The sequence below is a fragment of the Catharus ustulatus genome, chromosome 8, assembly GCF_009819885.2.
Source record: "Catharus ustulatus isolate bCatUst1 chromosome 8, bCatUst1.pri.v2, whole genome shotgun sequence".
Lineage (NCBI taxonomy): Eukaryota > Metazoa > Chordata > Aves > Passeriformes > Turdidae > Catharus > Catharus ustulatus.
Genome location: NC_046228.1, coordinates 19,820,207 through 19,834,682, shown reverse-complemented (window position 1 = coordinate 19,834,682; position 14,476 = coordinate 19,820,207). Strand labels below are relative to the sequence as shown.

Genomic DNA, 14,476 nt, shown 5'->3' with positions numbered 1-14,476 from the left:
GAGCTGGACAGTCCCCTCGTGTTAGACTGGAAAATGTGAATGTCTAATATAAGAATGATCAGTATCTGAACTCATCTGACTTAAGCAGCACACTGATGCACTGTAGGATGAGCAGCAGCCTTTATTAAATTATTACCTGAATTAAATAATGAAAACCAATGTTTGTCATTTCAGTAGCATGTTTAGTTTTCTCAGTGCTGCTTACCCCAATTCCCAAGTTCATTATTGCATCAAAAAATAAAACATTAAGTACTCTGAAGGGGTTCTGTTCGTTGAACAAGAGCCATAAGCTCCAGTCTCTATACAAGAGTGGTATTGAAAAGTACCAGAACCTTTGCATTGAAAAATAACAGCACTTTACCAAAACAGAATCAAGAGCAGAATAAACACATGTAAGCCTACAATACATGTGGACAAAACAACATTCTCACTCTCATTTCCCAAAATCAGCATGGATATTGATAGAAGTGCAAACAAACTGAATCGATACCACTGGCTGAAAAAAAACCTAGCCAGAATGGAAACAGATTACTATCCCTGTCAGGAAATACGTTTCTCAGCTAGAGAAAGGAAGCAAAAGACAATTACATAGCTACTTAGTACATAACACTTATTTAGCTAGTTTCGACTTCTTGATTCACATGGTTCACACCATTTTCCCCCTCTCCCAGAACACATGGTGAGAGTCACTGACTCAATTTTGTCAGAAGACTATCATGACTTCTAAAAACTATCTCCTGTGGTCAGAATTTCCCAAACTTTGTAAGCCTGTGGAGCAGCCAAGGATTTAAGACAACATTTTGGAACTTATGTGTTATTTACCACTTAGTATAAAACACATCTGTAAAGAGTAGTACAAATTATTTACCAGATAAAATCTCAGACTTGGACTATCATTGTTCTTATATTAGTAAGAAATATTCTATTTAAAACGTTCAGTCCTGATAAGAAAGACCTAAGTGATCAACTGTGCTGTCAAACCTACGGCATCCATACAGCAAAGCTGCCAAGGATTCCGATTTCACTCAGATTCCCCCAATCTCCAAATACATCAATTTTCCACAAATCAGGAGAGACAAAGTAACTATAAGTGGGCCACCATTAGGAGTTCATGTCTTCCTAGTTTCAAACCAAAGCCAGAAGTCAGTTAGGAATTTTAATGTAGACTTCATTATTATTATTACCACCAAAAATTTAAACTTAAGATATTTGAAGTGCTTTGTCACACAATTCTTTAAAAGGTATTTTCAATACATTTAAATGGGATTTTAGGAACTGTATGAAATCAACTTTACTTTCAGGAAACAAGTCTTAAGCCACAAAACTTAGCAAATCATTCAGCTGAATTTTTTTTCACAAACTGTGGTGCACACACACTTAACCAAGTATGTGAATCTCTCCACATGGCAAATAAGTCTACTCACATGAGTACAAGTAGATTGCTCCTTTAGTGTTTGCTGTAGAAAGAATAGAGTCAAACACTTGCAGCTCTGAAGTTCAAGTAAGGCATGACCACTAACATCATTTCTTAAACAAACTTAGAACAGTACATGTAATTTAGCAAACAGATTTTAATACTGGACCTCCTTTGACACAAGGCTGAAGGCTGTACTGAAGGTGGTCTTTGGAATTTTCAGACTGGTACCAAATGTTAGAGAAAATTAACTGAGGCATTATATTTCTTTACTCAGTATTTCAATTGATACTGTTCAAACTCATCAGTTGCAAGAACCAGACACATTTTGGGAACCCTTCTCTTAGCCAAACATGGACTACTCCCATCTGGGAGTGCCCTGCTGCATACAGGAGAAAAAGCACTGGTCCCACATCCTTCCCTTCCATGAAAGCTATCAATTCAGGTGTTTAGCATATGCAGAGCAAGATGCCGTGTCTTTTGGGGAAAACAGGCAACTTAGTTACTAGAATAGTGTCTCTGTAATCTCTCTTGGTTACTTCCAATATGACTAAATCAGAAAGACTAAGCTCACAGCAGGTAAAAGAGCCAACGATGACCAAAACACAGCAACACATTGATGTTCCTGCAATATATGCACAAATGAGACTTGCCAGCATCATGTTCCTCAGGGCTTCATCCCTAACCCAATACAGAACCATTAGTGTGGTAATTTTTACCTCACTTGGCCAACATGTGGTCCTTTTCAGAGTAAAATCAATCCAAAACTCTGGATCACAGCTACAATATACACAGCACGCAAGGATGAGAGGGGGAGAAAGGAGAGAACAAGCCCCCTGGTCCTCCTGCTTTAATGGTGTTATTTGATACTAGAAACAATTTGGCAAATAAAGAATAACTAGAGCTTTTAAGAAGTTCTGGCATGGTACTTCTGCATTCTTGTAACAGAGCTGACTGCCTGGAGGTCACGTGAACACAGCGCTGTTAGGAAATACAGAAAGAAGCACACAATGTTAATCAGTAATTGGATTAATAGCTAAAGGAACAGGCATTCAGAGTTTCAGGCATGAATTATTCATCTGTTTTTTCATTCAGAAAATACCGAAATTGCAAAGTACCAAATTCCCACATAGCAGTGAGGTGATCCTATGATTCATCTTGCAAGTTCCAGTCATGTGCTAGTGACCGACTGATGAACATGCAAGCACTGGAAGAGGAAACCATCCCATTACATTTGATAACATCCACGCTCCAAAGCATTGTTAGAGCAGGTTTTCCACTCACTAAGATACTTGAGTAATGACAACCCATTTGCATATACAGATTTGGCAGTTATAACATTGCAATAATAGCCAGCCTAGAGAGGCCACCACTGAGGGGATCAACAGACACAAAGTTAAGTGAATACCTGAATTAAGCTTCTCCATGACCATGTGCTGTAGGTCAAGACTCCTGGTTATAAGAGGCTCCCCCTTTCTGTTCCCTTTTAACAGACTACCTCAGGCCTCACTTGACAGTCTGTGAAATACTTGTGAGAATAGCAGCAAGGGGAGGAGATGCGGTCCAAAAAACCCAACCACATTTCCCCTTGAAGAACATGCACCCCTCCAAGATGCATCAGCAGCTGAGCTGCAGAGAGCAGCCTCACACCCTTCTTGCCTGCCCTGCTGGGCCCTCTGCACAGCTGTCCTGCAGACGCTCACCCACGGAAAAGCCCAAGGAAAATACAGGCGTGCACATGTGCTTCAAGAGCCATTTAGCAGCTTTAGAAACTCTCATGAAGCTGCCAGTTATTGTGACCTGCTGCTGTAGAGCACACACAGCACGCCCTATCATCCATTTCCTCCTGGCAAAGCTGGCGGGCTATCGGCATGGAGCTGACAGCTGTGGTTTCTCATAAGTCAGCCCTTACATCACAGGACATGTGATTGCTTGGGAGAAGTCAGCAGTGTGTCCAGAGCACTCTGACACCCAGATATTAACGCTAATGGCATAACTGGGCAACAGCTTGTCTCTTATGTTCTGCATGCGCAGACCTGCCCCTTGCTGACTGCTGTGAACACCTCACATTCTGTCCATGGACAGTTGAGACAATTAGCTCTCACAAGACCTCAGATTTTCACCTCACTATGCTCAGAGCAAGAGGAAAGACCCTCAAAGAGAGCTCCTGCTTTTACCTGAAGCTTGCAACTGGTCAGTATCATTTCCCAAGTGCTAATAAGGACATTAAGTCTCCCGGAGCAACTCCAGCTGCATTTGCAAGAAGCAAAGTACTGACAAGTAGTCGGGGAAAAGAGGGAAAGTTATCTTTCATCATGCTAACATCAGAGCCCCTGCTTTACCAACGCCCATCAGAGAAACATCTTGCGATAAGCCCTCAAAACTGGGTGTTACTGCAACACTTCCCATTTCAATTGAGTGGAGGGACGCCTTCAGAAAAACAGCAAGTGAGAAGAACACAACACAGGAAAATTTAAGACTTTGTAAAACTGTCCATACAGAACAGAAAAAGCATGCAACCTCTCCCCCTTCTCTCCAAACCCCTCACCCCAAGCAGCTCATCCACAAGCACAGCACCTATGAACAGATTTTCAATTCTACAAAGACCATAGTCATGTTTCACATGTCATGCACAGTTTGAAACTAAATAAACTATTTTTCAAGGGAACAAGGGGCATTTTACTATGTCAAGTTTTGCTAAGGTTCTTGTAGGTCTAGAGGTCAATTTGTATAAACCTAAAGAACTAGCTGGGGTGCACAGGAACAAGACAGAGATAGAGAAGACACTGAGGAAGAAGCAGGGTTCTGGCTACCCAGACAACAGACATTGTGTACATGACCAAAATCTCAAGCAAGAGAGGCTGGACTAGTTCACTTCCACTGCTTCTGGCAGAAAGAGACAACACATACTGAAAAGGCATATGCACGCTCTTATGACTTTCAAGGATGTCAAGAATGACAATGTATTCATGACTGATTCAAGCCTTCCTGAGAAGCAGCAAGTAAGAAATATGAATATCCAACTTGCTAATTCATTATCTCCTCTTGCAGTACCTCCTTGTCTCAATTTAAGCGCAATGCGTAACACTCACATGACAGAAAAGACAGCCTCCGTAAAAACCTACTAAACTGGAGCTCCACCTCAGAGAGTTGGGCAGCTGCTTGGAAACATCCCACCAGTCACTGTTTGACTGAATGTGTGGTTCTACGAGTTGTTTCAGTAGATCTAAGACCACTTTACTACTGCAAGGGCAGTTATTCTTTCCCTGTCCCTCAAATAATTTCTCTTGGAATACCACCCTTGCAGTCTAACGCCACACCAAAACATCCAGACAGATGAGAGGTGGAGAACGAGGCAGACACACTTTTTCAGCACTCCATGCTAAGGTCAGCCTATGCCACTGGTGAAACTTCCCCCTGGAAAACTCAAGATACACTGCTATTCTCAAGTCACTTTTGAAAAACATGTCAGAAGTTTTCTGAGGTAATAACAAACAGCCATGAAAATCTTACAAAATTCAGCCCTGGAAATAAAACAACTGTCCTAGTACACAAGAAGGTGAAACTGTGAAATAACCTAAATACTGTTCCATACATTTCTTCAGACCTGCTCTGTAAAGCATCTTTGTCTTGATCACATACTTCTGCCAAGATTTTTCAGAAATTACTTCAGTTGTTCCACACTTTAATGTGATCAGTGATGGCCACTGGTTCTTACTTTAAGAATCTTAAAGCCTTGCAGTTCTCATTAGCAGGTACCTAGAATTAGCCTTAGACATCACCACAAAGCAACCTGTGAGGAGATAGTCAGAACCACAAGCCACAGAAAAATACAATTAGTATTTACAAGGTGCATAAAGACTATTATAGTCTGAAGCTTCTTAACCACAACAGTTTCTGTCTTTTACTATTTCTGGGCTATCATTTCATTGTCTCTGTTTAGAAAGCTAGTATGCACCTTTGCTAGCATTATACTACCATGAAAGAAAATCCATGAAGTACTTTTTATGTCAATAAGCTGGGACTTTACAAAACACCTTAATGACAAACGATTAATCAATCCTCTAGCTGGGAAGATTATTTTAACTGCTTGATCCCATATGCTCCAGATGGATAAGAAAATCCCTGCATTTCTCTCCGAGAACTCACAGTATTCCTTGGGGGCTTGGTTAAGGTTTCTCCAATTGCTTTTAACCAGCTCTCTAAAGTGTCTGACTTTCCAGCATCAGCCATGTTTACCCAAGCATGGACAGGCATGCTACCAGCATGTTCTCTCAACCTGAACTCCTGTCCAAGAGCGTCACAGTTTCCTCTCCCTGACAGGCACTGAGAACCAGCCAGGCTGCTGAGCTCCCGTAGAACAAAGCAGGTTCTCATTTGCACCCAGAGGGATGACTAATAGCTCACCCACTCCTCTTCAATGAGTAGGGTCACAGAACCACATCTTATGTTTAAACACAATAGAACAGAGAAAAATATTGTTTTAAGAATTCACATACTTTTACCCCTTCAAAGAGGAGGAAGAAAGAATTGCATGCTACCACCTCATGCCTTCAAGGTCACTTCAATAAACTGTCAGAAGCCAATGATAGATGTAATTAGCTGAGATAGAACTACTGAGAACATATTCCTCTACAGAGCACTGAGACCCAGAAGTAAACACTGCATGGCAGTTCCTGCCAAACTACAATTTAGCAGTGGCAACTAAATGGCAACTATTAGCAAAAGTAAGCAATCAAATAATTACAGAAGCATAAAGCTGATGGGAATTTCACATGTACAACTTCACTTCTCTGGGTTGAGAAACAGTTGAGAACATCTGTCCAACATGACCTTAAATTCTGAGTAGCTTATTCCAAGTTTGCTTCATCTTTACAGCTTGAGTCCAGCACAGGACCATAAAGATGACTAAGGAACCACAGCATCTTTCATAACAGGAAAGGCTGCAAGAGTTGGAAGTCTTCAGCTGGAGAAAAGACAACTCAGGGGAATCTTATATTGACAAGACAGGAGGAAATTAATGAGGGAACCCAATTCTTTTCCACAGTGCCCACTGACAGGAAAACAGGCAATGAGCACAAACTAAAATGCATAAAGTTCCATCTGAACACAAGAAAACATTTTGTTACTCTTGAGCGTGGTCAAATACTGGAACAGGTTGCTCAGAGAGACTGAAGTCCTGCAGAGTCTCCACCTGCAGAGACATTCAAAACTCAACTGGAAATGGTCTTAAGCAACCTGCTTTATCTAACGGTGCTTGAGCAGAAAGTTTAGATGATCTCATGACGTCCCTTCCAACCTAAATGAAATGCTCAAGTTTCATCTGTGGTTTCATAAGTGCAACAAAAGAAAGCCAGGAAGTTAATTCAATTCCTTGACATAAACAGGAGGAAGAATTATACAGGCCTATGTGGTTCTTCTTATGCCATTTTCCTCTCAAAAAAGTTCACTGCCTTGGTCTCTGGCATGTCTCAATAAGCCCCTCAGTAGATGGAGTAACACTTCAGCTCTTCTGGATCTACAAAGCTCAAAAAAAGTTCTCAACTGTCCAAGGCCTTCACCACATGATTCCTTACACCAACTTCTGACCCTCTTATTTCACAAAAAGTTTGTTGGTACTCATCATTCATTCTTGTCAGTTCCAGTGCACAAGAGCTCTGCTCAGCCAGTCTGCACTTGTCCATCAGCAGCACAGCTGCTGACATATTCAGTTACCAGCAATCTCGGGCAGATGTGGACTTCCCCGTGTTTTTACCCACAAGAGATGGTTTGGATACAGAAAGCTCAAAGCCACTGATTAATTAGTAAATGCTTTGGAAACATCAGCTTTTAAAATGAGAAATTTGAAATGCTTCAAAACAACATAGGTAGGGACAAATAAACTGGAGCAATTGAAATGTCAAGTGAGCTTTGCAAATACATGAGGAAGAGAAAGGTCACTGACTCTGACTGCGCAGCTCAGACTCGCAGCTGCTCAATGCACACAGCAGAGCTATCACAGCCAGGCAAGAGCAGTTAAGCAGCAGGATGGTCAGTGCACTCTGGCTAGTGATTATACCCTGCTGGACCTGAGCTGGTGTGTACAGAGATATCCTGAGAAAGATTGTTTAATCAAGAGAAAAGGAGACCAGGGGGGAACTTACTGCTTTCTACAACTACCAAAGAGGCGGCTGTAAACTCTCTTCTCCAGGCAACATGCGATGGGGCAAGATGAAAGAGTTTCAGCTTGTTTCAGGCGAGGCTTAGATTGGATACTATGAAAAGTTTCTTCACTAAAAGGGTGGTGAGGCATCAGAATAGGCTGTCCAGGTAAGTGGTGGGATCACCATCCCTGGAACTGCTAAAAAACACATGTAGATGTGGTATTGAAGGACACAGTTTAGTGATAGACTTAGCAGTGTTAGGTTAGTAGTTGGACTCCATCTTGAAGATTTTTTCCAGCTGTAATAATTCCATGATTTCCATCTCCTTAGCACAGTTATTGCATAGTATGAAAAACTTCCCCACAGATAACAGGAGTATCTGCAAATGCAAACCTTCATGTGCTTTGTAGTTTGCCAGAATCAAGAAACTTTAGAAGAAAAAATACCACATCTACAAGAGAGCAAGAGTCAGCATCAGCACACCATTGTCAACTAGATGAATGTTTCCTCATTTCTGAATTCACACTAAGCTAATAAAAATTAAAATAGGTTTCAGCATGTGATGTCTGGGGTGTCATGCTCCCATGATGCCCTAAACAAACCACAGCCAACAGCCGTGCTAGAGGCAACAGCACAGCCTGCACAGGGCCAGCGTGCAGCTTCTGGAGAAGAATTTGCGGACTGCACCATGTACCATGCCTCACTAGCTCAGGATTCAGAAATTAGGAAACTGAAGCTGAGTCATTTTAGCATCAGGTCTAGTTTGCACACTGCTGTTAGAAGTACAGGTGAGTGCATGTGAAGAGAAGTACTTACCAGAGGAAGACACCCAGACCCAAACAATTTCAAATACGGTCATGAACTTTCTCTGCTACGTGCTGTAAGAATTAAGGGTTGCCTCAACCAGGAAAAATTCAAACTTAAGTAAGACCAGAGCAGAGGCTGTGTTCCTCTGTGGGAGAGGTCTGCTGTCACAAACATTTTAAGTTGCTCATCCTGCAACCAAACCATACAGCAGATTTTTTTTTACCAGTCAAGAAGAAAGTTTTCACAGTTTCACCCAAAAAAGGAACTATGTACACCTGGAGCTGTCTTCAGAGCAAACATCAGAACATTTGCATTTGAGGCCATTCACAAAACTTGTGTAGAATCACACAATAGAAGAGGTTACAGAGTCATTTTTTCCCCACACAGAAGTAGGATCTGATAAGTTCATCCAAATACTTTGGCCATAAAAGCAGCCCATCGTAAATAGGCTCTTCCTTCACAAGAATTAGGAGATGGCTCAGATGCAACTGCTCTGATGTGCACAAACCAAAATCCCAACATGGCATGCAGGCGACAGCCACATCAGCTATGACTGCTGTAAGAGTAACAGAAGTCCAGAAATTCTGAATCTTTGTGTACCAAACTATCCTGAACATGTTACAGCAGACTCCACAGCAAATGAGTTTAATTTTAGCTCAATTTTTCTCTCACTCAAGTATTTTCCAGATACTCTGGAGTACGTTTGAGATCTATGCATGCTTATTAAAGTGAGAAAACAGAAAATAAGCTGATTTTTTTGTTATGCAGAAACAGCAACAAAAACCCAAAGTAGAAAATCCCTTCCAAAACACCACCTAAAAAAAAAAACCGAAGCCAAAGCACAGTTTGTTTCAGAACATGCTAACTTGCAGCACAGATGGAGAAGGACTTCAGATCCACTGTGAGAAGTCAGACTCCAGAGCCTTGCAGCTCGGCATGCAGCAAGTTTGGTGGCAACACCGGCAAGAACTGCCCCTGGGGAAAGACTTCAGAATCAACATCCCTTTGTATTCTCCCACACTCTTCAGCTACACTAGAACTTACTCCTAGTCTGGCCTAAAATAAGTCTGACAGTCCTTGGGTATGTTCAGCAACCCCACTAACAGTAATAAATCTCCCCAATCCTGAACAGCGTATTTAAAATCAACAAAATACTGGTTCTGTGTTCTAGACCCAAGTTTGGAGGAAAACAGTACCTAAATTTTGCTTTTGACAGAAAGTGTCAAAAAGGCTAATTTAATCTCTGTTCAGTTTTATTTTTCAGAGTATAAAAGTTCAGCCACTGTTTTCTATCTTCTGCCAGATTGAAAGCAAAGGAGCCAGACTGTGAGCTCTAGGTTTGGTTTAGTTCTAGCATTGAGAAAACAAAATGTTTTCAGAGGTACATGAAAGGAAGATGCATATTTCAGCTTACAGAGATTTTTAAAACATACTAAGAAGTATCTGTTGTGACCTGGTTATGTAAGAATCACATCTTCAGCATAATCCCTAAATAATCTTTTTTCAGAGGAATTGTTTCGGCCAAGATCATGACTTTCAAAATTCATTTTTACTGTGATAAATTTGTCATCATGATTATTGCAGTTGTTATCCTGGCATAAGGCATCTTCATGCACATAACACTACACACACTGCCTCATTTATGCCATGGAATAGAGATAAATCTTAAGCCAAGATGTAGTCTTGCTGAGGCTGACAGTAATGCCATCTATGCAATGTCATAAAAACACCCACACCAGCATGACTGCCCAGAGCTCTCCACCTTCATTTCAACAGAAACTATGAAAAAGGAATTCTAAACACTTTTCTAGAGTTTAGGGAAATTTGGAATACATTAAAACTCAGTAGATTGGGCTTATGTAGCTGTTAATTCTTCTGTGCTAGTAAATCCTCTGCACTAGTTCCAAGGTCATCACTTTCACACTGGTTGGGTTACCTTTAAAGCCATCAGTGCAATTCTTTAATTATTCTCTGCCTTTTAATCATAGCTAAAAAAGCGATCCGCTGCCAGTATGGTTGCATCTTTGCTTTTAGACCTAGTGCTAGAGAATATATATTAGACTTTATTTTGGTTCTCATATGACAGAGACAAATTTGAAGAAAAAGATAATTCTTTTCCTTAAACTAAATAAAGACAGATTTCAATTGATTGTGGTCAATAAACTGCAGAGTACAGTGTTTACAGGCAGAACTTCAAATATAGAAAGTTTTCATTTTCAATTTGCTTCAAAAGCAGGCACCCAAGACAATCTCAAATTCAGAAGTTCCCTAAGTTGCTGGTAATTTCTCCTGAATTAGGGACCAACCAAACAGGCATAGAAAATTTGTTTGCATAATAACTTTCTAGTTTACAAGGGTTGGACAATATGCTTTAGTTTGTTCTTTAAGTAAAGCACATTACCAGTTTAAAATAATGAACAGTACCATGTGTCTCCCTTCTCCAACCAGAAAGCACAGTTCCTAGCTATGGGCTTACCTTCTGAAATAGCCTTCTCAACAGCTGCAAGGTAAGCATCAGGCTCATCATCATTTGTGAGTTCTTGCCATTGACACCAGTCCTTGAAAAAAGTCAAATAGTCTTCACAGTCTGTAACACCACAGAACAGCTTGACTACTTTGCATGGGGGCCATAAAGCTTCCTGAAGGCTCTGAAGGATGTGAGGAATGTAAAAACTCTGCACCAGCTCAGCAGACAGCAAAAGGATGATACTCCGACTTCTGCTGAACAGGTCCAGCTCCTCGTGGGAGATGGCAGAGTCGTCTTCCAGCAGGTAGCTCAGAATCCGATGTTTTCGGACGTGCCGAGTAAAGAGGAAGAGGTTCTGGAGGTACTGACACCATTCAGCGGCGTCACTTGCATATACAATCAGCACATCATATTCTCCAGGGGCTCCTGTACAGGTGCAAGATGATGACAGGAAAAAGGATTAAATTCAAACCATGAACTGACCCACAGCTTTGCAACAAGAAACACCCACAGCACTGTCTCTAATTCCTGTCACAAATTACAAAGCATTTCAAAAGAACAGTAGTCTATTCAAAGTGAGGTGTTCACACCCACAAAGCAATTCTGAGGGTGAATGAACTCCTACTTACATCTACTCCACTAAATTTTAGTAGTTTTTACATTCTTAAAAATGAAAAAAATCAAAATGTTCTTCCTAAAAGAAGAGCATTTCCTACGTAGTTGCAAGTGAAACAAACTACAGAGATTTACAGATTTAAAGCATTCTGATAGGAAAAAAGAAAGCCACAAAAACCAGACTTTCAAAACAAACTAGCTTGAAAAGGGGAGTTTGCTCTCACATGAAAAGGTAAAATAATTTTAGGCAATTTTAGGGTCTCTGCAACACAACTGCAGATCATTATATGCCCAAGTGGAGCAGACAGCAAACAGCACAACTAAAATAACAAAGTTCTTTATTTAAATGAGGTCACACAATGCTTACAGGAAGTCACTACAGCCCCTTGGTGTTAGATATTTGCTCTCATTGCAGCAGAAAGCAAACTGACTGCAAAGTATGCATGCAACTAAGGGAACATGAGCCCCACTGCTCCCACCACAGCCACTTCTGACATTTCGCAAGGCCGTATTAGAGTCCTTCCTCAAAACTCTCATACAAAGTTTTCCCAACAATTTTTGGAATGACAAACACTCTCTTCAGAAGGAAAGAGCTAACACAACAGTGGTGGCCATAAGACAGCCCAAAATATGCTCACCAAACTTGACTTCTTCTGTAATTCTCTAGAGACAGTTTCTACCTACAGAATCATGCATTTCAGTGCTCTGGCACAAAAGCACTTAAAATATTAACAGCTTGCTAAGAGTAGATGCAAATCGAACCAGTGTGACATGACACAGTACCCTCCCACCTATCTCAAGGAAACTTTAAAGTGTAAATTTAATTTTTCCATTTACCTGTGATGTAGTTTACTCAAAATTGAGGTTTACAGCTCAGGTCCATGGTAAATTTCAGAACTGAGCATTTAAAACCTTGTTAACAAATTGTGTTCTAATTCCAGTTTGACTCTTTAGAAATGTCAACATTTTCAACCCATCTCTGTCACGAAGCAAGCAAAGGCAATTTTTTCCAATTAAAGCAGAAAGCAACGCCTAAAATTTGGCAGCCATAAAGAGGATCTACAGAGTGAATTTACCAGAACGGAAGATGACAGTTTTGCAGTCATCTTAGAAAAATTCAACCAAAATGGCACAGCCTCCAAAGACTTTATTCTATCACCTTCCCCAGAACCTTCATTAATAAATTAAGGCTGGAACAATGTTTCTAAACCCAGCCCAAAACTATACAATTAGCAGCTTAAAACTGTAGTTCAGAAGTGATACAATTGAGAAGAATGGAGATGTGCTCAAGTGCTCAACCGATAGTGTTACGGTTACCTGCATCAATAAGGAAGTTTCTCACAGTGAAAGGATGATATCCTAGCTATGGAGAACATGGACAGTGCAGTGTTGACATATTCACTAGGACAGCTGCATGTTTATGAGTGAATACAGCTCCTGAAGCACAGATGGAGGCTTGTAGGAGACAGCATTCCCAAAGGAGAGGATCCAGCAAACACATAAAGAAGAGTCCCTGGGACTCAAAACCTTGGGATCTTTAAGCTAAGAGTGCAGAACTGCTGTGAAAAAGATGGCTTTCACACCAGCGAGCACACCACCATTGCCAAAATATCACTGATGGTGACTGAACAGCACCTGGCAAACACAGAATTACATGAGTAAAAACATGAAAACCAAGCAGAATTCAAGTTTTAATCTAGAAAGGGAAATATACCACAGACTTCTGCTTCCACTGCCCTGGGTTGATTTACACGCAGTACAGTGGGAAAGGACAGCACAACTGTCTGCTGAGAATGGAGCCCACACATTGCACCGTGGCCAGCTGAGCCCGACCTCAACAGATGGGGAGACCACACAATGACACTCTGAGGTGTGTCCAAAGCTCTGAGTCTGGCACACTCTGGCAGCAGCCCCACCTCCAGTCTCCGGAAAAATCAGTAGTGGCATCCTAGGCGCTTTAACATTCTGTAAAATGGAACAACTAATCCCATCATCCACTTTTTAGAACCACACAGCTTCCACAACCTGTGAGCCAACAGGCCCTTCTCCAGGCTGTGCTTGGAGACAAGGTGGAGGAGCCACTGACTTCAAAAAAGCCTTGCACTGCAGGGTCACAAAGTATCCAAGAATCCCTCCCTTCTCCACTATGTAGATAAAGGATGCAAATTTGACAGACTCACTGCAAATTGCCTGCCAGAGCAGTGCAACCTTTGCATCCAGCAGAAACTTCCTTTGTTGTTTAGGAAAGGTATCGATTTCCTAGCTAGCACTGCTCTACGAGAGCACAGTTCCCCTTAATCGTGTACCAGCTCTCCTCAAGCCCTCTTACCTCAGCTTCAACAGCCTTTTACACAATAAACTGAGGAACAATGCTCCTAAAACGAGAACTGAGAAATAAAATTACTGACTCCACTCATACAGCCAAAGCAATGCTCCGTGTTCATAAGCAAAAATACTGGAAGTGGGTTTTGCAGAGCTTAAGTCAGCAATGGGACTGTTTTTAAAAATACCCCAAAAATCTAGAAATAATGCCAATTGCAACATTGTCCTTTAAAAGAAGAATGACACAGAACTCTCCTTCCTGGACCATGTTATTATTTGTCTAACCAAACAGCCCTTAGATAGACGGTTTGACAGGATGGTTTTGAAAATGTCTTCAATTAAAGGAAGAAATATGTGAACACTATAAAATAGCAAGATGAAGAAAAATAGTTGGTTGGCACAAGTCTTTCATGCTCACAAGTGTGATCTATTTTAAATTTTTAACAATATCTTGTTACTAGATTCCTAAGCTTAGAGTATTAAAAATACTTTTGCCTCAGTTTACAAAATGTCAGCACTATAACAATATTGCATGTTCATATATTCAATGGAAAATCATGAAGGTGCAGTTCTGTTGCAGTTTGCAATGATAAACTATAACCTTTGGACTGCTTTCCAGCTGTAACTGCCTCTCCAGTGTTCAGCTGCACACTTCACTATACAGCAACAGTAACAGACTGATGAGATTACAAACCAGCACCATAGAAA

The 14,476-nt window shown here is 41.0% G+C and overlaps 1 protein-coding gene across 2 annotated transcripts in view; it reads right to left on the bottom strand.

Moving 5' to 3' along the window:
* The window catches only part of PIK3AP1 (phosphoinositide-3-kinase adaptor protein 1), a 43,205-nt gene that overhangs the window by 22,363 nt on the left and 6,366 nt on the right, over positions 1-14,476 (bottom strand). For both annotated transcript variants that reach the window (XM_033065822.1, XM_033065821.1), the window contains exon 2: positions 10,841-11,257. Coding sequence is in view for 1 of the 2 variants with exons in the window: in XM_033065821.1 (XP_032921712.1) it covers positions 10,841-11,257 (417 nt within the window). In the remaining variant the exon portion in view is untranslated. The remainder of the gene's footprint in view (positions 1-10,840; positions 11,258-14,476) is intronic.